This window comes from Limulus polyphemus, unplaced genomic scaffold (assembly GCF_000517525.1).
Source record: "Limulus polyphemus unplaced genomic scaffold, Limulus_polyphemus-2.1.2 Scaffold1899, whole genome shotgun sequence".
Lineage (NCBI taxonomy): Eukaryota > Metazoa > Arthropoda > Merostomata > Xiphosura > Limulidae > Limulus > Limulus polyphemus.
Window position 1 is genome coordinate 40,607 of NW_013667509.1, and position 25,991 is coordinate 66,597.

The window sequence follows — 25,991 nt, forward strand, 5'->3', positions numbered from 1 at the left end:
ATAAGAATCGTGTCTCAAACATGCTTTTGTATAGTCTCAGCTTTTATATATGTTTAATATTCCATCATTATGACTTTTAAAAGAACATTTGTCTAAACAGTATTCTTTAATCCTTTTAATATATTTACCAGCATGTTATCATCTTTTAACTTATATTTTAATAGTTCTAAGATTAACAGTATTATCGTTATTTTATAGCACATTTCTATATTGGAAGCCATGTTACAAGACTTTACTTTAGGAGAACACTTGCTTCTTGTTGGTAATCAAGGTGTTGGAAAGAATAAGATTGTTGATCGTTTCCTCCAATTGTTGAACAGACCTCGTGAATACCTACAGCTTCACAGGTTTGTATAGTGATGTATTATTGTTAGAATTGTCTTTGTTGTTATTAATTGCTTCTTCCATTTGTTGAACTGAAAATAATGTTTTGGATTTAAATTGGTAATGAAAACAATGAAAAATTCACAATTTCATATTTAAATAATGTATTGACATGACAGCATAGTTTTGCATAATACTGTACACGTAGACCTTTATAAATGCCAGGCTTAGTACCTTTATTTTCAAAATGAAAATTGTTGTTAGCCTTGGAGAAGTATACTGTAGACTTACATGAAGTTTTTAAATGTCATCACTTAAATTTTTCTGATGGGGGGGGGGGGGGCTGCTTGTACAATGAAGGTTTACCTGTAGGATAAAGTATTTAAAACTATAATGTTGTGAAACAAGGTAGCAGATGAGAGGTTTGATGTCATTCAAGCTAGATAAAGCTGACTGTACAGTTGCTATTGCTGTTATATTTGTCTTTTCTCTCAAATTTCAGAGACACATCAGTTCAAACTTTGACCTTGCAGCCGTCAGTTAAAGATGGACGTATTGTTTACCAAGATTCTCCCCTAGTGAGTGCTGTAGAAAAGCTGTTATTGTTTTAAATACTTTAAAATAACTTAATTGATAATTATTTGGTATATGTTACACGCCCAAATATAGACATTAACTCTTAATTAGTTGTGTTGTAAAATGGAACATATGTGGTCTCCTGGGATCATTATGACCCCAGTGTGGTACTTAAATTATTACGAAGCTCAAACTATTATAACTTGTTTTTTTAGTCCAAATCATTGTTTATAAGCAAAGTAGAATAATGAAAGCCTTAAATTATGGCGTACAATATCAAAATGTATTTTAGTAGTGGTAAGTTCTTTTATAGCCATCTGTATAAAATAAAAACCAAAGTGGCAATATGAAGATGTACAAGAAGTAATTAGATATCATCTAAAACAAATAATTAAACAGAGAAATGACAGAAAAGAAGAGATATAGAATAAAAAGACATCTTTTAGCCATAAACTAGGAAAAACACATAAAATCAAGTAAATTAAAATCACAGGAAAACAAACTGACCTTGCTAAAAATTATAACCCAGTTAGTCACATGGGGTAAATATGACCCCATTCTAAAACTTTGCAAAAAAAACTACAACTGCAGAACACTGATGAAGACCACAGCATTGACAGACACACAACTAAGGAAGCTACTGTGCATGAGGTTAAGTAAAGTGCCATCTATCACATAATAATTAATTAAAGAACTTGCAGGGGGTCATTATGACCTTGCGTGACTAAATGAGGGTTAACTGTGATTTGAGGAATATTTGCAGTATTTATGTGACTTGTGTATGTGTACACTACTTGGCTAGCTGTTACATAACAGTTCAATGCTGGTACATGCAGTTTAATAGTTCTCTAGTGTGTTATATATGTACATTTGGTAAACCATTAATAACATTGGAATATTTCATATAAACAATGATGTCTTCTGTATTAAAATACTATTTTGTAATTATTCAGTTTTTTAATTTTGTGCTTTTATGAGCAAAATTGAGATATAAGCTAAAACTAACCTTCAAAAATAATTTTACTTACTGAATAAATCTAGTGCCCAGAAACTAAGCTTCTCAGTTCTTAAGATATAGTGAAACAAAACAACCCATAAACCATTTATATTAAGAAAAACAATATAAACCTACTTTTCTGAATTATTATTGACTAGCCCTTTTAAGAAGCATTTGTGGAATGTTTAATAAAAATTTGGTTATATATTTTTGTCACTTTTTGCTTATTTCAAGTGATCTTTAGTGAAAATACATCAACAGTATTATGTTTTATTCATGTGTGGAGATTATCACATTTTTTATATTGTGTCACTCTAGTTTACCTGAAGTTTTATCCTGAATATCATTCTTACACTGAAATTACAAATGATATCTTGAACATCAATAACACAGTAAAATTTAAATTGGTACTTTCAGGTTCGAGCTGTTCAACAAGGCCATATTCTGGTTGTGGATGAAGCAGACAAGGCTCCAACTCATGTCACCTGTATACTAAAGGCTTTGGTTGAATCTGGAGAAATGTTACTCTCTGATGGACGTAGAATAGTTCATCCAGGTGGTGAGTCAAATTTTGTGAAGATATACACACTATATTGAAAGTTAGAAGTATTAAATCTACAAAGACTTTAAATGAGTACAAAGAGGTCACGTGGTTGGTCAAATTGACTGAGCCCATGTTGAGAGAGTTAATAGATCAATACATGTTCTGGTATTTAGCTTTGGTGTCTGCAGCATTTTGCTGACCACGTTACAACAGAGCATAAAAACTTAAAAGTTTTTAATTTTTGTGGCCATACATTGAGTCTGGTAATGAGTGGTCATATTTTTATTTGTTCCATTCACTAATTCTGTCAGACTATCATATATTTTTCCTATTTAAAGTCTTAAAGGCTTGATGGCATCAATCCTTCTCTCCCATCTGTTTTCTGAAACTGGTTTTAATGTTAGCTTTGTAATATGTTTTTTTAAGATGCCCCATCTTGGAGTTGAAGATGAAAAAAAATGCATGTAATTCTTGCACAATATTAAACAATTCTATAGCTTCAAGTGTAACCTTTATTGCATCATTAATTATGAGGTTTAGGCTGTGGGAAGCACACTGTACAAAAAAAAGACTCATGGATTGATATCTAAAATTCTTTGCCATGACTATTTAGCTTTAAATCTTCCAACTTTTTCAGAACAAACAAGGTTAATCCCTCCCCAGTGGAATCTGTGACAGGATAAAATCCAAGGAAATGTTCATGTTCATTTCCACAAACCGAATGATTATGGTGATTTGCTCTGTGATTTGCATCTGGTGTACAGTCAAGGATCATAGAAAACTATTTTGCTCTTCTAGACATATCTAATTTGAATTAATTAATTTCCTTTTGAATCTGATGCCATAAATATGCAGGCACCCACTAATTATTCTTTTTTATTCTGTATGCGCCTGATATGCTCAGCCATCACTTAGTCAAACTTAGCTATCATTTCTGTAGCTTTTAAAAAATGTCCATTATCAGGTTCAAACAACTTATCATAGGAACCTCGAAAAGCTAGATTTTGTCTGGAAAGAAATGTTATAATGTACATCATCTGCTCTATTACAGCCTACCAATGTCTTTTTTTGTTGTTTATCTGTAGTAGATTTGTTTTCTAAAGCAAAATTAAGAATTGACCATTTTTTGTAATTGTTTATGTGGTGTAAACTTTTTTCATGTTGCGAGAAATGTTGATAAGCATGTTGCCAATCAGAAAATTCCCCCTTTAATTATTTGATTTTCTTGTTTACTAAATAATTTACAGCAAAAGCAAAAAACACTATTACATGAAACAGAATACAATAGCCACTTTCTCTCACAATATTCACCATTTGGTAAAATGCAGGTATAATATACATCCAAAAATGTTCTTTCATTTTCTTCAGCAGGGTACTTTACACCTGTTTTGCATTCAGGTCCATTCTGTAACACTAACTGCACCTGATTATCAGATAATATAACTGGCCACCTACCAGGGTCATCACTTAAAATATATTCTCTGTGAGGCAAACTGTTATTTTCCTCCTGGTATTCAGGAGTGTCTGCAGTATTCAGCATTTCTTCATCTGTGATTCTGTTGATGTTTTCATTATCAATTCCACTAAAGATGTCAATTTCTACAGTCTCATTAGTTGGCTTAGTTTCTTCTTGTGTACCTTGTGTTGTATAACTGCAAGACATCTTTACGGAATCTTTACGTTTTATAAATTTTTCTATTGATCCAGAAACACTTTTTACTCTTTCTTCTATTTGTAATTTTTGCTTTCTGTAGGCTGCTCCAGATAATTGTTTTGTTTTTCTATGATCAGCCATCTGTTGGAATAAATAAGGGGAGTGTTATTTAACTTATTTCAAACATAATTTTTTTATTTATTAATGGATTTTGATAATTATGTGCTTTGTAGAAATTGCTAATACTGTAAAAATTTGCCATGAAAGCTTGATGCCTTTTTTGAGTTAGTTGTTTATTTCATTCTGAAGCATCCATAAGGCTTCCTATTTCTGAAAATCAGAAGTTTAAATTTAGAATCAAGTGTCTACAAATGTACTCTTTGCAGGTTACATACACCAGTAACAGGTACTCTGATGAAATTCCAGTAATTATGATGACAGTAATTTTCTATAGTAAATTATTAATAACAATCACAATGCAATATACTAATTATGATAATGGAAAGATAGATAAAGAAAATGGCAATGATAGTAATACCAATAAAAGATAAATTTTGACAGTACTGGCTATATTTGACTGGTACACTGACTCCAATTAATGAATTATCTCTATATATACGTAATGTATTATCCTCTCAAAAGAAGGAATTTCATACCTACACTAGGATGTGCATCGTGCACATATGTTTTAACAAATAACATAACTCAACGTACAGTAAACGGTAAGTCTCAGCACGTGTCAATAATACATAAATAGATAAGTTGATGATATATATCAAAACATCATTAAAAATAAGAAATGGCACAAATAAGGCTATTTACTCAAATACCTATTTCTTGCATTAAGTAACTACTTAAAATCTTAAATCAATTTGTAAATAGATTTTCTTCATATTATTTTTTTATATCATATTATATTATTTTCTGACTATACAGAGTCGGTGCACTGGTACTAGCTATCCTACCAGTAGACCAACTTTTAGTCTTGTGCATCCCACCCCATACACATACAAATGATTTTCGACTTTGGAAAATAATTTATTGTGCATTAGTATGAATGAAACATTTGTATTTATAATAATTACAAATTATATTTCAATGAAAATGGAGAATAGGCTATAATTATGTAAGCTACAAATCTTTTGCACTAAAAAAACAAATATATTTTCACTGCATGTGTGCATGCTGGTTTATTAGGCTACCCAGGAATAGTACCATGATAGTGTTCTTGATGAGGCAGAACAGAGAAGTAAATGTAGCAACATTTGATTGAAAAATAAACTAAATCTTTAAGGCCTGTCCATGATACCACTTAGTCTGACTTAGGCTGTATATATAACTGTTTCCTAATGTTAATTATACATGATAAAAAGATATTCACACTCATATGTCATCAATAACATCATGAAATAAAATTTTATTGTTTATTGGGTTTTATTCTTGGTACTTGGGAGAAGCCAGCCAATAGGATATCAGAATACACAGCTGAGAAAGGAAGAAGCCTGCCTGCACCCTGTATATTTGCTTTGGCAAATCATGATCTACCTCTTTAGGCGTGCCATTTGAACAGATATTTCCTGGTTAATGTTGTCATATGTGACAAGATTTTGTTTTTTTTTCACCCAAGCTAATTAACCTGACAACAAAATAAAACTAGTACCTTGAGTTGTCATAATATCAGAAGCTTTAGCAAAAGAAGAAACTAACATTAATATTCCTGGCTTTAAATCACTTACATGACCTAAAACTAAGGAAACCAGCGGCATTTTTAAACAAAGCATAACTCACTATATTGAGATTGAATCAAACATTTATTCAGCCATCAATGAAAGCATTTATTGTAACATCCGAATTAACAACAGCCAAACCATTTCTATTCTAGCCATGTATTCTCCCAGCAAACCGATTGACATTAACTTTATAAAACTACTTAGACAGCCCACACCCATTTTAGTTGGAGACTTTAATGCCCCAACTACACTAAAGCAGTCTGGAAAACTCAACGCAGTTCTTGAAACCCTTTTACCTAACTAAATTAACACCATTTCCAATGAGAGAAAGACTGAGGGCTTGGAGTCAGAGGGGTCAGCTGAACCCCAAACAGCTGGTCCCCTCTTATTGGCCACCCATGTGCCCTGCCCTCATGTAAGTCATCATGCACCATCTCTTAACCAATTGTAGCATGATATGCTCACGTGATGCATGTGACTCCATCTACACTCCTCTACCAAACCTTCACTTCCAATTTGGCAGCATTTGATTTAAGACATACTCTTTTGTATGCCTAGTGCTTCCATTGTGACAAACAAACAAAAATCTTTTTCACACGAAGTGGTTCCTTCTGTCTTTATTTTATTTTATACCAGTTCTTTCTTGTCGCTATATTTCTGCTCTCGAATTTTGTGAACCTTTTCTTGTGTTTTGAATTCCGAAGTTCACGTTACCACTTTGGGGGTCATACCAACAACCAGGCCTCAGGTGTGGGCAACCCGACAGTAGATCTTTCTGCTTTTATACATTGGGAGATTGAGCACTACATGGGTCAACCTTTGTCCCCCGACATAACTCAGGCTCATCCTGAATCAGCTGATCTTGTTCAGAATGATGATGACTTTGATCCTTTTTTTCCTCCACCTGAGTATGCTGTTCCTTCCCATTTACAGCCTGAAGAATCACCTAGGCCTAAATTGGTCTTTATGAATTTCGTGTCTCAGGTTTGTGATGTTTTGTCACTTTCCCATATCTCTTGCTCCTCTCATTCTTCCTTGTTGCATGAACAAGCTTCCCAACTATTTTTGGTTTTTCCTCCTTCCCCTGATATTCGGTTACATGTGGATCAATTTGTCTCACAATTAAATGAAGGTATCAGCAAGCTATGCCCCCAAGGACTTCTGATCAGTTCGCCTTTTCTAACCATCATACAGACTATCTGTTTTTAGATCAGCAGTTGTTAGGTTCATTATTACCTATTTAGAGGGTGGCTCCCAAATCTAATGTTAATCTTACCCATGCCCAATATTCTCACTTATGTCTTACCCTAACCACTCTCTTACGGTATTTTCTTCTATACATCTCCTATCAGAGGCTCTCCACAGAATTCCTGAGGAGTTTTCCGCAGATACCCTTACACTTCTCTCCTCAACATTTCTTTGACGACTCTGTCGTTACATAAGTAGTTTCTCTGTTGTTGGGACCTTATAGGTCAGGACAAAGTTTTGTCTCATGTCAATCTACTGTAAACCTATCTTAGGGATTTACATCTTGCACCTTTTCTGAGACATTAAATCTTTGATACAGTCCCAGAAGCTATCGAACCTCAGGTGACATCAGTCTGCCAGCAATCAACCCTTATAACTTTTCTTACCCACTTGTCTCAGCCAGAACCTCAAATGCCATCTATTCCAGTCCTTCATTCTCCCAACCTTTACCCGTTCCTTCTCATCGGGGTACTTCTCATCGCCAACAGTAGCAGTAGCTACCCTGTGGGTTCAAGTCCGGTGGGAGCTCGACTATTAGAGTTTCTTCCTTGCTTGTATCCCTTCTTTGATGATCAATGGGTAATATGGGTTCTATCAGAGAGATTCATAATCCAGTTTCTTTCCCCACCTACTCTTTCTCCTTGCCCCATTTCCTTCCCCCCTCCTTGAGATCCCATGACTACCAACGTCTGTCAGAGGCAGTTTGAGAGTTACTTTTGCAGTGGGTGATCGAACCGGTACACCATCCTTCTAGGAGGTTTTATTCCCGTCTTTTCATTGTCCCCAAGAAATCCATGGATTTGCATCTGGTCATCGATTTATCTTGGTTCAACTGCTTCATCATACTCCCCAAGTTCACCATGGAGTCTTTTCTCATGTAACGGGCAGTGTCCTTATGGATAATTGTTGGAGTTTCAATTATACTGCCAATTATACCAAATTTATTTAGTGAGGATTGCAGTGGCAAGTGAAGCTCACAAGTTGCTAACTCAAGGTAATTTACAGTTAGAATAAAGAAACTGAGTCTGAGTTATTAATATAATAGTCTTTAATTATCTTCATTTTTTAATACACGATCACAACACTAAACATAAGCATTTAGATAACTTCTTTAGTTTAACAATTCACTTATGAGCAAAAATTGTCAATTTATCTTGTGTAAACTTTCTACTAATAATCAGTTAACACATTATAAATCTTTCTTACTATAACTACATTGATTGAAGCTTGAAAGGCAGAAAAAAGTTTACTTACAACATAGTTGGCGAGGTGTACTTTTGCAGCTTGAATACTTTCAACATCATCTAAGAGCAACTGCTGGTGTTCATGAGCACTTAGTAAGAATTCGTGAGGAGACTTATTTTCTGCCTCAAACATGAGTTTTTAAACAATTTTACCCTCGTGTTCCTACGAATTCCCAAATAATATGAAGCACTACCCGCAAGTAGTTCTCACACCTTATTGGTTAATTCTTATAATACATCGAACTGTTCCAAAACTACAACCAGAACTCCCAAGTGATTGGTTACTGTTATGGTGAATTAGTCAGTGGCCTTCTTACTTGTTCTAGTACACTAGCATCATGTAAGGAATATATCATCAAAGTACTGCTTTTGCATGTTAACATCAACTTTTTGGTTGCCTTTGCAGTACTAATGAGTTGGCATCAGTAATTAATCACTGTAAATCACTGGTGCTAGAGCATCTACTTTGTTGCTAAGCAATAGCTTTATTTTTTATAACTCTTTTGTAACTTATGATTTTAATACCACTACTTTCTAGCTTTCTTGACCTAGCATATTTTTAACTTGAACTCTTAAAAATCTCTAGCTGATGATTTAGGCTACTTGTACTTCATTTATTTATCAACCTAGTTTCTCAACAACAGCATCATTTCTTATGCTATTTTTGTATACACATGTATTACATTTTACTTTCTTATATTTTGCTTTTTGCTCTCTAAAGAAAAATGTCTTAAACTTGGAAATTACCATGAAGCAATTGCACGAATTCCTAAAAATTCTCATTTGTTTCATTCACCATGAGATGGGTGTTTTCCCCAGGGTTGTGGATGACGAAGATGGATGTCTCCAATGCTTACCTCCACATCTCGATAAGGCATCAGTCTCGACTTTACCTTTGGTTTGTCCATCATGGGGTGGTTTACCAATTTCAGACAATCTTCTTCAGACTTGCCTTGGCTCCCTGTGTGATTTGTCTCATAGTCCGAGCATTTGCACGTCATCTCCATACTCTGGGGATGCAATTTTATTATTACATGGATGACTGGCTCATTCTGAGCAGGAGTTGGCCACTCATACTCCACAACTTCTTTCTGTGACAGCTTGGGTGGGCTGGTTGGTCAAATTGGAGAAGTCATTTTTTCAACCCATTCAATATCTAGTCCATTTGGGAACTTTTTTGACATGAATATCAGTCATGCTCTGCCTTCTCCTTCACGTCTTTGTTCTATGGAATTTTTGGTTCACCATGCCTTCTCGGCTCAGTCATTTACTGCTTGCTAGGTTCTATCGCTTTTGGAGATGTTTTGCTCGCGACTGCACTGGTCCTTCTTGGTCGTGTACGTATGAGATGATGAAACTTTGCTCAGGATCCTCTTTCCACCCCCATTTCCCTTCCTACTTCCCTGCAAGATGATCTGCATTGATGGCTGGACAAAGCACATATGTCGGTGGGCATGCTGCTTCCTCCCATGCATCCAGATCTACATTTTTTTCATGGACGGGATGGGAGACATGGATCAATCACCAGCTAGCTTAAGGCCATTGGTCTGCAGATGAAGTCATCTTGCATATCAATATTCTCGAACTTCTAGCAGTACTTTGGATGTTACGTCATTTCCTTCTTCTTCTTGCCCATCATTGTCTGATGATGGTTCATTTGGATTCGGACAACTCCAACATGGTGGCCCATAGCAACCACCAAGAGGACATCCGGTTCAGAGATCTATGTTTTCGGACGTTGGATCTATTATACTGGGCCCATGCACATCACATTTGCCTTATTGCATATCATGTGCCGGGTGCTTTCAATCTTATCACTGATCATTTGTCGTGATCCAACCTAATATATCCAATGGAGTGGACATTAGATCCACTTGTTTTTAGGGATCTTTGCCATCAGTGGGGCTTTCCCCCAATTGGATGCATTTGCCACAGGCCTCAATACTAAGCTGCCCCTTTTTGGTCACCTGTACCGCATCCACAGGCTTTGATAGATGATGCATTCAGCCAGGATTGGTCACACGAATATCTTCATGTGTAACCTCCCATCTGATTACTTCTTGGTTTCTAAGGCTACAACATCTGCTCCTATCACTACCTGTCCTTCTTCCACTTTCTCCCTTCCTTCTTCGTCAACCTCGATCCCATATTCTGCGTCCCAATCTCCACTTCCTGCGTCTTCACGCCTGGCTTTTGTCTGGTCCTTGGTAAGGCGATCCAGTTTCACACATCGAGTCACGTCTTTGTTAGCTCATTCCATATGACCATTTTCCATGGAAGTATACCAATGCAAGAGGAAAGTATTCTGCTGTTGGTCTACTAACAGGGGATTTCCTGCTGACAAGCCTTCTGTGGCTCGTGTGGTGGAATTTCTCACCTAGCTCTTTGACCATGGGTCTTTGGTCTCCTTGCTTTCCAGATATTGGGTGACCCTATCCCATACCTTCTGTTTTTCCTGACACCGTAAGATTTTTATTTTCCTTGTTCGTACAATACTCATGCATTCCTTCCAGATAAGTTGACTTCCCAGATGTCCAGTCCTTCCAAATTGGGACATTAACTGTGGTCATTCATACCCTTACTTTACCTTTGTTTGAACCACATTCCTCATGTTCCTTTTTTCATCTGTCCCTTAAAACATATTTCCTCCTCCTTTTAGCCTGTGGACGTCGAAGGTCGGATTTGTATGCCATTGATGTTTTATGTACCCTTTATCACCTTACCTATCTCCTTTATCCTGATTGTTCCTTTCTCCCTAAGACCTCAGTAGCTAGGGAGGGTTGTTCATCCTTTACTCCTATTTCCCTTCCTTCTATATCCCATCTTTACCCTAGACCTGATCAGGATAGGCTTCTGTGTATGGTCAGGACCCTTAGTTATTATGTGGCACGTACTGCTCCCTTTCAGGGTACATGTAATCAACTTTTTATCCCATAGCAATCCTCCTCCCTTAGTGATTTTTCACCTTCTTCTTTTATTAATTGGGTCTGCCATTTGATTTGTTTGGCCTACTCTTCCTCCTGTACCTTGTTCCAGGTTTCCTCCCATCAGATCCAATATCTCACTTTTTCTCTCACTTTTCATCTTCGTCATCTCATAGAGGAGATTCTATAATCTGGCATGTGGACCACTTCCAGTATGTTCATCTCCCACTATCTTTATCATGTTGCTCTTTCTTCTTCATCAGGGTTTCGTTTACCACCTGTGGCCATTCTCCAGACTTTGGTGCAACTTTAACTGGTAAGTTTTATTTATACTTTCTTTCAGTAGCCTTAACCTCTTTTTATAACATGGATCCTGCTCTGTAGTGAGTGGTGCCTGACCAGGTATTCTTTAACTCTAAATCCACATTGTAAAGCCATGTTGACTTGCGCTTTATTTTCCATGGCTTCACAAACTTACTGTTGAGATGGGGTGTTCACAAGATCTCTTGATGGTGAATAACCTCACAGTATTCTGCATCATAAAAATGCTCATCCTGGACCGTACCACCCATGGACTGCATGGGTAAAGCAGAAGGGGATTGCTGCCCATCCCTGCCATGCCTCAAGTGAACAACTCTGTATGGTCTGCTTTTCAAAATAAGGTTTCGTGGTCACCCATTGCACTCTCTTCAGTGATGATGTTCATCCAGACTCTCCACCGCATCCTTACCCTCCTTTCTTTGAGTGGAGTATGGAACTCCTTACCACTTTCCACTTAGAGGGCAGCACTGAATAAGAATAGGTAATCTTGTGAGAGGAGGTAAGTACTTTTTAGAAATACATTTTGAATATAGGAAAATTATAACATGGATTTTGTTGTTACAGCTGTTTATTGTAGAAGTGAATATAGATGAATATTCATATCCTCATTTTAAATACTGTGTATACAAAACAGGGAAAAATTGATGGTACAGTCATTTCATTTAAAACATAATTTAATTCCTAACATCATACTGACCATTGATTTCTACAAAAATAAAATAATAATCATGTTTTAGAGTACTGTTCTTTAAACAGCACTTAATGTAGCTGTTCAAACTGTGCACACTGTTGAAATCTGTCACAAACACTTCTACCCAAATGTTTACACAACACAATTCCTGATCAGCATTGATATTTGTGAAGGAATATTTTATGTAGACTTTTATTTTGTCAACAACATGAGGCTTTGTACTACAAACAGAATTCTTCAAAACCCCTATCCTCACACAGACTTCCAGTAATTTTTAATACAAAAATTCTTTCCTCTTTGTTTAATTTCCTCAGCATGGTTACAGCACTACCATAGTAATAATATGAAATAATCAAACAATAATTAAATTGTACCTCTGGTGTTTTGAGTCCATTTTACTTCCCCTTAGAAAAAGAAAAATCTTTAACAAGTATATACAATAATTAAATTGGTTTCAATTGTCTTCATAATAATATCTTTGGTATCAACTGTATAGTAACTTTTGTCTCACCCTGTATATTTCTATTTAATGTGTTGTGCTCTGAATAGGAAGATGTCTGGCACTTGGATCTAACACATCCTCAATTTGTGAATCTCATTTATGAAAAAAATAACAGCAAAAGATACTTTCCATTTTATCTTGTATCCTTCAGTGATAGTTTGAAATTGTTAGTGGGTCTATTAATGCTGGTAATGTGATCACCTCTCATGAAGTGGAGGTACATTTTATGGTAATGTTTTGTAAGTGTTGTATTTTCTATCTATGTCACTGTCCATTGAAATATTAATTGTATGTGTAATTGTTTATTGTAAATGTGAGCCATAAAGTGTAGATCCATTTCTGTAAATATTACAGAAAATATTGCCAAATTCTTAGAAGTTTCATTTCTGTTGGGCTGTTTTAGAGTATTATTATATCTGACAACAGTAATCAAAATTTATTTTACATGTTACAATTAACTTTTGCTAAAACCTTTAGTCAGTTAAACTTCTGTCAAATACTCAGTCCCATAATTGGTGATTTTACTCACTCTAATATAGTGGTTCTCAGTCTGTAGTCCCTTTATTTCCTTCCATTGGTCCATTGAAAGATTACATAAAATAAAAAATCAGGTTGTCCATAAACAAAAATGTTTGAGAACAACTGCTGTAATAGGAAGGAAAAGCCTGAATATTTTTAATGTTATCAGTTTCCTATTTTAAGATGTATTTCAAACCTGTATTTTGCCAAAAAAATTACCATGTAATTAGAACCTTTTATTTTTCAGACACTGAAAACCTCAATGACAGTGCTGTGATTCAAATGCATCCAGAATTTCGAATGATTGTATTAGCTAACAGACCTGGTTTCCCTTTTTTGGGAAATGATTTTTTTGGAGCTTTAGGTACAGTTCTTTTTCACAGGCTTTTAAATTAGACCAATATATTTCTTAGAAGGATTTCATAAATCAAAAGTATTCATTCCATAATTGTAGGAATGAATTAGATAATTCTAATATAAGCTCTCTTTAATATTAAAATATCAGTTTTTTTATGTTACATTTTTATATTTTCTTGGCCATGTCTTTGTTTAAATATGGTTTTTAATTTATTTCTTTTTTTGCAGTACTTGTGGTATTCATTGCTTTCACATTGTACTTTATTTGGAAATTAATGGTAGAGATGTTTTTATTCAAAAATATTGAGACAAAAACAGTTGAAAATTCTCAGTCTATGAAGTTTTTAAACTGTGTAGTATGTTATTGTTTATTATATGCTACACTAATTGTTAAGTTAATTGTTAGTCCTGACCTATGTTTGGAGCTTTCTTTTATTTGAAGTTATTGATAATATCTGTAGATGGCTTGATGTTGTTTTTACTGTATTACTAATGATCGCTTTCAAATCTTACTCATGGATGTGCTTTTTCAGGTGATATATTTAGCTGTCATGCCATAGATAATCCAACAGTACAATCAGAAATGACTATGCTACGTCAGTATGGACCAAATGTACCACAAAATATTCTTGAAAAATTAGTTGCTGCTTTTGGAGAACTTAGACAACTTGCTGACCAAAACCTCCTGAATTATCCATATTCTACCAGAGAAATTGTCAACATTGTCAAACACATAGAAGTATGTACTAGTTTATGCTTTCAAATACTACCTTTTGATATTAGCTAGATTATAAAAGCAGAAGTAGAATTATATTATTCTCTCTCTCTCTTTCTTTTTTCAACCATCCAAACATAACAGGTGATGTAGTTTTGACACAAAATATTACTGGAAAAAGCTTGAAATGGCAGTACCTCATGTTGCTTTCTAGTTGACTCTGAATTCCATCTACTGTAATTTTTAATTGAATATAAACTATTTATTAAAGTTTCATGAAAGTATTTAGGCTGGAAATGTGACACAGCTTAAGCTTGTTAACTTTCCACAGTGACTGTTACTTCTTTCTTTCATGTTTACAAACAGTTGTTTTTATGAAATTAGGCTCTGGATAAGAAAGATATAGTCCTGAAATTCCAGTTCACTTTTCAGACATCACATAAGGTCATTAAGGATACATTAAGAAAATGCAATACCTCCACTGGTTTGATTTTACTCTTAACAATAGAACTGGGTATTTGAAGGTATTTGAATTGAAGTCTTGTCATAGTTATCTAACTTTTTCTCAGATGATACACAACATAAAATATTTACTGCTCAGTGTCTCACCATAATACACACACCTTTGCACTACTTATTTGGGTCATTGATGTTGCGGTTGACTCAAAGTCACTATGACACCTATTTTCACGTAAATCAGTATATACCATTTTCAATATTCAAGGTAAGCTTCATCATAGACTGTTTGATGCTCAACTGCTTTTCTTGTTATTCACTATATGTTATAAACTAAATATCTTACGTTGTGATAGACAAAGAGTATGTAGTACAGATCACACCCATATGCTATTGCTTTAGTAGCCTTGGTTGGTCACTGTAGTATTAAAAGAAAATATAACTGTTAACTTGTATCTTTGTATTCGGCATAGCCATTAATCTTTTGTATCTTGCTACAGGGATAAAGTACGGTCTGCTTTAGTGCCAAAACACATTCATAATTTCCAGTTTTTCATTTTCATGTAATATCTATTAGCAGTTGTTTCTATATCTACAGAATCACAAAATCAACAACTCAATGTGGGAATTAAACTAAATTTTTTATTTACAATTAAGTTCATTGAATTCTAAACAGATACTAGCTTTGCTTTCAGTTCTTTTTAGTGTTGGCCCCAAGTAGCTTAATGGCAAGTCTGAGGGCTTATATTGCTGTGAGCACAACACATATAGCTTATTTGTGTAGCTTTGTGCTTTATAATGAACAAACAAAAAATCTTTATGTGGTAACTAAATTATTTTTCATTTGCAGCTAAGTTCATTGAATTCTAAACAGATATTAGCTTTACTCTGATTTCTTCAGTGTGGTATATGTTTAGCCTCAGTCACCTTAAAGTGGATGCTGTATTGTCAGGTTTGTATATAATGAGAAACAGGACCATAATTTCAATCAAAGAAGAAAATTGTTTTTTCTCTGAAAAGTCAGTGAACTATTAACTACCTTTAAAAAACAAACAAAAAAAACAACAATAGTAATAAAGTTTATAATAAATTTTGCATATTTTATAGGCTTATATATTTGTTTAAAGTACTTTTAACATTTCCCAATTTTCTCTTGTTATTATTATTTTTTTATTATTATCAATTTCTTTTCACTTTTGTAATAGTCCTATCCAGAAGATGGTGTGGCTCAAGTGATTAGGAACGTCTTTGATTTTGACAGTTATGCAACTGAGACTAAGAAGCTGCTCTTTTCAGTCCTTCACAAACATGGGATACCTGTAGGAGCTAGAATTCTGGATGTTAATTTAGGCAGAAAGTAGGTTACTGTAATTTTAAAAATGTTTTTAATAGGGAAGTAATAATTATACTTGTTTATTTAGAGTTAATAGGTAACGTATGTTAAACATTCTCATGATTTAGTTAGTAGCAACATTATATACTGCAGAGGAAATTTCAGCAGAATTTAACAGGTTGCTTTTTTTTAAAGAATGCAACTTCCTCAACCAGTATACAGTTACAAGTGGATTCCTTCGTTTCTGAAAAATCCATATGTTCAGAAAAGACCTTTAAACATAAATGTAAGTAACTTTGTTTATTTATGTGTATTCAATTTTGAGCTAAATAGATATATAATGTTCTTCAAATGAGTATTTGACATAGCATTATCTTTCTCATTCATAAAAGACATATAAGTGATGTAAATTTTAGTTTCTGATTGAATACTTTGTTGTTTAATTTAACTGAAATATTTTTTCAAGGTTACACTAAACATAAAGCCAAAATGTTAGGTTTAATCATTTGAACAAATTTTCACATTTTCTTATACATTATTTATAAATTATTCCTTGTAAAAATATTCATCATTGATATATTTAATAAGTAAAAGATTCAATTCCGGTATAGTACATTACCTTCTCTCACATAAATAGTTATTCCCGTTCAGTGCTGCCCTCTACATGTCAAAATTTTTTTGGCATGCCACAAGCCTTGAAGCTCCCACCAAGAGTAAGAGTGCGATACATTTTCTTGACGCATTTGACTCCATCTATTCAGTTCTATCAAACTATCACTTATCCTTTGGCAGTACTCATGTTGTAACGTTAGTTTGTGCTCTCTTGTGTTTTATTTTTTTATCCATATTTTTGTATAAATTCTTCTCAACATGTTTACTATTTATTATAAAATAATGATATTTGTGACTTGTGGAATTATTTTATATTTCTACCCAGTTACGGAACTTATAACTTCATTACAACAACTTTTTATTTATTTCTGCCAGCACAGTGGTTCTTGGTTATTCATCTTGAATTTATGAATTCAATGTTACCACTTCGGAGGTTGTATGTTCTGTCAGCACATTTACACAGGCTTCAGGTGGCAGTACTCCATGGGGAATTTATTGGCTTTACTTTGTTGGGAGATTGATTGTCCACTGAATCTACTTTCATTGGGCCTAACCTCGAGTTTGGGGGGCCCACACATTTTGAAATACAGTCTACTGACTTTGGAGAGATGTTATACTGTTATGGTTTTTGAATAATTTTATTGTTAATATTATTATCTTTAGTTATTTGGGTTCCATAACATAAGTTTCATTAGATTGGTCGATACTCATAGTGAACTTCAGGTTAGCAATTAGTCTCAGTTGTTTCTTTTCTCCTATACCATTGGCTTAGGCTTACCATGGTCTTTCTTATTTTAGGATTACCTGTTATTCATCTTACTGATATACAATCATTAGTTTAACTATTGTTTTTCTTCCATACATCACGTCTCATACATATATTATTGTTACTTCACACTTTCTTATTTTTATACACTCCCATCTATTTCATTTTTGTTATTATTTATTTTTTATCCTTCTTCCTATTCACTTGGTTTGTGTGGAACCCTTGAGCTGGGGTCAACAGAAACTTCTCCCAATATTGTACGTACTTAATGTTAGGTAAAGATTTTTATTTTAGTACTTAGTGATATTCTTTGTTCTGTACTGTTTGATTAGGTTTAACAAGTGTTTGTTATTTTTGGTTTACTTGTGGTTCTCTTTATGGGTTAATCAATAATTAGGTTAAATATCTTTTCTTCAACACATAAAATCACATACATATGTTTGTTTTACTATAGAATTTCTTAACATTTCCACTATATCGACTATTTAATTTTCATCTTTTTTTTTCTAGTTTATACTTTTTTACCATTAGTTTCATTTAATTTATAACTTATACTTCTTACCAATAATTTCGTTTGTGAGGGCCCCTGGAGGTCAGGGTTGACTCTTCCTTCTTCCTATAATGGCTGAACCCATTTTCAGATGACCTGGATTTTATCAGTTTTCATCCACCTTATCATGGATTGCCTTCCAGGCCTATATTGCAGAATCTGCTATGCCTATCTCATTTTTTTTAGACACGTTTCACAGTATATTCCCTTTCTCATGACATTGTTTCATGATGATCCTTTTCTTTCTCTTTTAAGAGTAGGTACTTGCAAGCCTCACCCTATACAGGCTTTAATTTATAATTTATATTTCTTACCAATCATTTCGTTTGTGAAGGCCCCTAGGGGGTCAGGGTCCACTCTTCCTTCTTCCTATAATGGCTGAACCCATTTTTAGATGACCTGGATTTTATCAGTTTTCATCCACCTTATCATTTTCTTCCTGATTTTATGTCATTTGCATCTCTGTTAATCCTGTCCATTTTATCCCCAACCTAGTTTATTTAGCTTCATTTTACCCTATTGACTCTCCTACAGCTAATGTTTACCTTCCACCTCCTTTCTTTGGTGTTCCACTTATATTTAGGGATTTTCGTGGGATACCTCCTCCTTCTTCCCTCCGTCTTAGGGTGTTTGCCATCTTCAGTTCTTTCCCTCCACACATGGCTTCTTTGATTTTGGGATCTACTAGGGTGGGACACTACTGTTTGTTTACCATCAACTGCTGATACGGACTTACGGTCAGTTCTTTATCTCCACTGGTCTGTATCTGAGATGCAATATTTTTTTAGTTGCTCTTTTGTTTCATTCTGAGGTATTATTATCTTTATTAACTTTACATGTTGAGCACCTTCCCATCCTTTACCTGTCTTACCTATAGGTTTTTTCATTCATCTTGTATGCTTGATGCTGATTGGGATTCTGGATTGGTCGGTCCCACCTCAATCATTTTAACATTTTTAATATGGGATCAGTCAATTTGACTGACCACATGATGTTTTTGTACTCGTTTAAAGTCTTTATAGATTTAATACTTATAACTCTCAATATAGTGAGTATATCTTCACGAAATTTGGCAGTCTTTCAGTTAATATTACAAGTCTTTCACATAGAAGAAGTAATATTTCTTATTGAAGTATTTTTAATAAAATAAAACAAAAATTTGTCCATGAATACATTGAGTATTTGTTTTGTATAGTCTGTATGCAAAGTAATTTTCATGTTAAAATTAAAAATACTTTCATCATCTCAAAAACCTCAAATTTCCTTTGTGTAATCCCTAAAACTCCCTAAATGCATTTCAAACTTTTTTTCTGTAAAACTTTATAGTTTATCTGTTATTTTCTCTACCCTATCTCAGAACATGATTGGTCAATTAGACCAACCTCATAACCATAGAAAAAATCGAAATAAAACTAAATTAACCTTTTTCTCTTTCTAGAATGACTTCAAATTGTAACATGAAACTACATTTGTTTATCCTAAGTAGCTCAAAGTTTGTAACATTATTCATCTATTTATAATTAAATTTTATTGTTTTATAGCCCTTTGAACCATGTCTAACTACTATCCATGGCATTATAAGTTGTAAATCACTCAGGCAATGTGCAGCTCACATTATGCTATCGAATTACATTACCCACAAGCTGCTTGCATGCGTGCCCCATGAACCATTTTAATTGTATTATTATTATTACTTATTTTGCCTAATCTTGTCTTAAATAACTGAGAAAGATCAGTATTTTTAAATTTTATTTACTTTTACAATAGTAAATAAAGAATAAATATGAAAAACAAGAAATAAAGTACTTACCTAATCTTCTTCTCTCTTGCTGTCGGGTTTCGAAGAGAGATAACCCTAATTTTTTATATTATAGATAGTAATGCACATAATAATTTATATTTAATTGAATAATGCACCAAAGAATCTAGACTAATAACATGCAAAAAGTAGACAAATTCACTTACCTCTCAAAATTTTCCTGGCTTTCTAACTATGCAACAAGAGCTGTTACAAATTCATCCAAGCTAGTCATGAACTTTCCCACAGGAATGATGCTGCTACTCTGAGTGAAATTGTCGATTATCTGTTCAGAACACAACGTTATACAATATGTCATTTGATAGATGAATACCTTGACTTTCTGTTGGTTATAGATAATGTATAATGAAATGTAAGAGAGAACTATCAACAAATTGTGAAGAGAGGATGTGACGGGTGGGTGCGGTAGGAGGAGTCTGATTTTCTATTTGATAGCTCTGTAACAAAACAAAATTGAAGGCTACAAAAATTATGATTTGTTTGATGGATAAAATAGGGATGATAACATGCTAAGACAAAATGTGTCACGTGGGTCACACTAGTGGAAATTCAGGATTTTTTTAAATATTCCCTTGTGGAATTAAGAACTTAAAACTTGTATACTATTAAGATATGGATTATTAGCTAAGATTTTATGCTATTCTAATTGGTATAACATAAACAAAAAGTAGTTTAATAACATTTGTAATGTAAGACACTAAAACCTTGTGTCATGTGCAGTAAAGGATACCCACAGTGATTGGGTTAATATGTAGTCTTTGATCACATTTGAGTAGGCTGTTTCTGCGTGACTGAGAATACCCATGGTACATGTTTTTATCTTTGGTATTTTCACCAAGTGATTGGGTACCAGTTTTGTGCCTTGACCTTTGGACTTGTTTTGGTTCCATATGTCTTTTATGGGGTGGTCTGCGTTTACCCAACTTTCACCTTTTGGGGGATGTTACCTACACCATTCATTGGATGTCTAGCTTTGGTTAGCTCCTTCCAAACAGGGTTATTCTAAACATACTCATCTATTCCTTCCACAGTCAGCTTGGATTTTTCAGTTGGATAAGTTTTCCTGTTACATACCTCGCATTCTAGTCTTTTTAGGGTGTGTATTATTAAACACCCCCTCCATCAGGGCCATCCATTTTCCTTCTCAAATGCATTTGAAGGAGTTTTCTGTTATCTGAGCCTTTACTTTGGGATTTACACTTAATTTTCATTCTCCTCTCTTCGTCTATATGCATTGTTAGTTGAACATATCCCCCATGACGTCAGGTTTACCACTTCATCCCCCTCTTCTGGATTGTTCCTCTTCCCTGATGCTCATCTCCAAAGATGGGGATGTATGTATGTGATTCGATCAGTAGAAGTCTTCAGAACAATGGTCTACAGTGGAAGGTCTTATCCCTTTCACACCCAGATATTTTTGCCAGTCCAAGGTGCTTTAGTTCACTCTCTTCCTCTTGTCCAGATTTGACTAACCCAAGGGGACAGCCATTCTTGTTCCCTTTGTGGTAAACCCACACATTTCACATACGTCTCTTGGAGGGTCATGTTCCAGGTGCTTTATCCTCTTTGCTAATTCACTTTCTCCCAAAGATTGACCTCTCAATCCCCATAATTATAGTTTCTTTTTTATCATTCCATCAGTTTTTTCCCCAAATTTTTTTTCATTCATATCACTCCAGTTCAGGTCTTTGTGATTGATCTTTCCTTGCCAGCATTGCTTTGGTTTCTCGGCTATTTTGGCCCGATTTGTTTTTTATGTTCTGGGTTGATTTTATGAATCTACATTTTAGTGGCTCATGTGGTATATTTCTTTCAACTCTTTCGTTTCTTACCATCTTCCACATTTCTTCTTGGTGGGATACAGATGACCTTTGTCCAGTACATGGTTGCTTCATTGTTTTCAAGGCTTCTTTTTGTTGAATCCATTTTCAACGTTTTTTTCCGTTACTCCACGTCTTTGTTTTTTGTTTTTTCCCTTCCTCCCTTACCCATTAAGTTAGGATTGTGGTTCAATTGGCCTTCTATTCCTTGTCTCCTTCTTCCCGTCATCACTTCCTGGTGTCTTCACTCCGATCATGCACTTCCCTTTTCCCTGTATGTCTACCCTGTCATCCATTTGAGGTACTCCATCTGTCGAGCACTGGGGTTACATCTCATACTTTTATCTCCCATTCTCTGCTTTGGTTAGCTGTTTCTTAATTATTGGGGTACTGTCCTCCACCTGTTGCCATCCTTCACTTTTTCATATGGCTGTGACTGGGTAAGTTATCTTTTAGTGTGTATACCTCTTATTTTTCAGGGGCAGGTTCCTCTTTTTCTTTCTGGATCCTGCTCTGTGGTGAGTGGTGCCTGTCCAGGTATATTTAAACTAGTCAAGTCTGCATTGTAAGACCATGCCAACTTGCATATTACAATTTACATGGCTAAAAAAAAAACACACTGCTGAGATGGGGTGTTCCACAAGATTGCTTGTAGGCTTATCCTCATGACATGTTTGCTTCATTAGTTTGCCCATTCCAGAATACTCACCAATGGGCTACATGGGTAAAGCAGAAGGGGATAGCTGCCCATCCCTGCCATGCTTTGTATTGAATAAATCGGTATGGTTTGCTTTTCAAAATAGGGTTTCATGGTCACTCATTGCACTGTCTCAGGTGTTGTCATTCCTCCGGACTCTCCACCATGCTTTCTCTCTCTCCTTCCTCCTTTTCTTCTAGTGGAGTTTGAGAGTCCTTACCACTTTCCAGTTCCAAGCTGCTGGGGTGATGGACCATAGAGGCATGCTCCTGAATGTATTAATGAATTACAAATAATATATGTATAGATACATAAATAATTATAAAACCATTCAGTTGAGAATAGGACAGTGGTGTTCTGTTGGTTTATCTAGATGACGAGATATCCTCCACTATGTAACAATGGAGTGAGCTGTCAAAATTGCATTTCACCACTTTGATTGGGATTCCTCATCCTACCCCCATGTGGATGTCAGTTCCCAGTGGCTAAGTTTTGGATTTAGAGCTGAACCAATCACCATAAGTCCTCACACATGTATTATATTTCTCCATTCCCTCACTAATGTTTACTCTTGTTACTCCATCCGTATTGTGGATCACAATGTAGGTACTTGCAGATTACTATGGTTCTTCTCCTTACACTTGTCCTTGATGTTCTTATTATTCCAAACATATTACTGTGCTTGGGGTGGTTCCTGTCATTTTAAATTTGAGTGAGATGGTTTACATTACACAGACATCTTTTTCACATTGCAATCATGGGTTGGGGGGGGGGTGTAAGAGATTCCCTCTGGTCTTTTGAACTTGAGGTGAAGATGGTATGATCCTTTTCCTACCCCCACATGGATGTCAGTTCCCAGTGGCTGGGTTTTGGATTGTAGTTGACTTACCAACAATATGATCCTCATCCTACCCCCACATGGATGTCGGTTCCCAAAACTCAAAGTAACACATGCATCAAGAGAGAGTGTTGCACTCTTATATGTGGAGAGTTGTCGCATGACGATTTGTATGCGAGATGCATTTGAATCAGTCGATTCTAAGATGGGTGGGAGCTTCAATGCTTGTGGCATGAGAAAAAAGTTTTGCATATAGAGGGCAGCACTGAACAAGAATAGCTATTTATTTGAGAACAGGTAAGTACCTATCAGAAATACATTTTTAGTATAGGAAAATTGTAACTTTAATAAAAAAAATTGAAAACCTTAATTAAGTTAGTTCAAAAAAAGGAAAAAAATCAAAACTTAAAGGTAGAGTACCATCTTAAAATACAATTTACCATCATTCAATGTGGTAAGCTACTCTTGCCAATAGCTCATGATATAAACATACAGTGTTCAGAAATCATGATTTTTTTGTCATTTTAAGTTGTATGATACACATAAATACCTAATTTGATAATGTACTGATTTGTCCAAAATAAATGACCAAAATTAAAAACAAAACTACTTGTATAAACCAAAAAGTAGCTTTTTCATGTCTGAAATCAGTAAAACAAACAGACTTAAAAAAAAAAGGGCATAAAAATCTTCACCTTAGATTATGTTAATGTAATTCCAAAATAATTAAACAAAGCATTTTGATAGTTATCTTATATCTGTATAAAGCATTGAGATTTTAATTATTTTTTTCCATTTTCACTTTAATAGTGGTTTTACATCAAAACTTTAAAACTTAAAATTCTTATGAAATTTTATGTCTTCTTAATTTGAAAAATAAATAAATAAGTTCTATCAAAAAATGCATGTACCTTTCAAGTGTTGAGTGCAAGTGCATACCTGTATAGCAAATTTCAAGTTTAACTAAGAATAATAATTCTAACTCTATTTCAACAATTTCTTACTGAAACATTTTTGAATTTATATTTTTATTATTATTATATAACATTTATTTAGTGTAATTCACAAAGCACAAAGAAGAAGTGTTCTATCTTTAATTTCTGCATTGTTATGAAGAGTCGTGCTTGTAAACAATGCATTTATCAATCTTTTTTATAAATTGTCTACCCATACCAAAGAATAGGTTTATAGTTGCAAAGAAACTATCATTCCTTAAAAATATAAACATGTCAGTGGTTTTATTACTACAGCCCTTTATGTTGTCATCCCAAGATGGGTAAACAATAAGTTCAATGACTTACAATTCTAAAATTTGGGATTTGATTCCCTGCAGTGGACAAAGTGCAGACTGCTCATTTTGTAGCTTTGCAATAAAAACAAATAAGCTAACCCTTACAATGTCACAACATATTGTTTAATAAAGTTCAGCTTTCAAAATAGCTAGAGTCAATGGCTAAAAACAGTTGGATAGAAATAATTCTAATCTATTTACATCAATGTAGAGTAAATAAAGTGGTTTTAATAGTACTTTATGCTTTGTCTACATACTGGCTATCCATATCTCTTATAGAGGTGAACAAAAGATTCTAATGGGAAGTTAACAACACTTAGAAACAAACCACAGTGACATTCTTTTTGTTTCTAAAAATGTTTTTGTATTAAATGATATCTGTTTGAAAGCTACAGGAATGTTCTTCTGTGACAAGACATCAGATAAGCTTATTCAGGTTTAGTGAATGCTGAAAATTTTGATTGAGTATTGATAAAGTTTATTATATTCACACAACACATGCAAATAAATAACTTATTATTTATTAAAAACAAACTATATATATATATATATATATATATTATATAAATTGATCTTGATCAAGAATATTCTTGCTAAAAATCATGGTGCCTGGCCTAACAAAGATAGCTGTGGACCTGAGGACGTGGAATAAACTTTGTCAGTTTTTGTTGTGTTTTTTATGATTTATAGTCAGGTGTGGTGACTACTAGAATTGGCAAAAAAATTAAAGATATATAAAAATGTATGAATATCAAACAAGTTTGAAATGTTATATAAAATGGTAATTTCTAGTCAATAATAATAAAAAAAATTGAAATTCTAAAATGAAGTGAAATTTTGCTAATGTTTTTTTTAACAGTGTGTATCACAAACATTTTTTGAAAAACCTACAAATATGTCTGAAATATTAAAAAATCAAATCATATTAATTTTTAAACCAAAATGTAAATACCATTTAGAAAGCTTGTTTTAAGTTTCATGATATTTGATTAAGTATTTCCATTGTGAGAAGGAAGAAGTCAGCTGATATCAGCGACACCTCTCCAGCCTGGAAGAGATTAGAGGAAAATATAGAAATTAATCAATGCAAAATAAACTGAAGTTTATTTTGGTAAAAAAGGCTAAAAAATTGTATTAACTGTTGTATTTTGTTGAGAATATAAATTCAAAATTATTCTGGATTATACAGTGATGAATGTTCTTTATAAAATTAATATTAAATTCTTCTTAAAGTAATAAAATATGAAATTATCAGACAATTGTAAAAAAATTAAAATATAAAAGTATATCTTCAGGACACAAGGTAACATTGTAAGAACTGCAGTGTGAAGATCAAAAGAAAACTGGTTACTTTTTATAAAAGAAGATTAGTGAGGTTTAGGCAGGTCTGAATATGTGTACAGTGAACTTAAACAACTAATAAGTATATTAAAAATTAATGTTTGGGTATTTGATGACAAATG

General features: G+C 34.0%; 1 protein-coding gene across 4 annotated transcripts in view; it reads left to right on the forward strand.

Annotated features, from left to right (window-relative positions):
- The window catches only part of LOC106465299 (von Willebrand factor A domain-containing protein 8-like), a 116,896-nt gene that overhangs the window by 39,772 nt on the left and 51,133 nt on the right, over window positions 1-25,991 (forward strand). For all 4 annotated transcript variants that reach the window (XM_022393168.1, XM_013925504.2, XM_022393167.1 and 1 more), the window contains 7 exons: window positions 199-347; window positions 827-902; window positions 2,315-2,456; window positions 13,522-13,638; window positions 14,165-14,370; window positions 16,008-16,159; window positions 16,331-16,421. In XM_022393168.1, coding sequence (XP_022248876.1) covers window positions 199-347; window positions 827-902; window positions 2,315-2,456; window positions 13,522-13,638; window positions 14,165-14,370; window positions 16,008-16,159; window positions 16,331-16,421 — 933 coding nt within the window. The remainder of the gene's footprint in view (window positions 1-198; window positions 348-826; window positions 903-2,314; window positions 2,457-13,521; window positions 13,639-14,164; window positions 14,371-16,007; window positions 16,160-16,330; window positions 16,422-25,991) is intronic.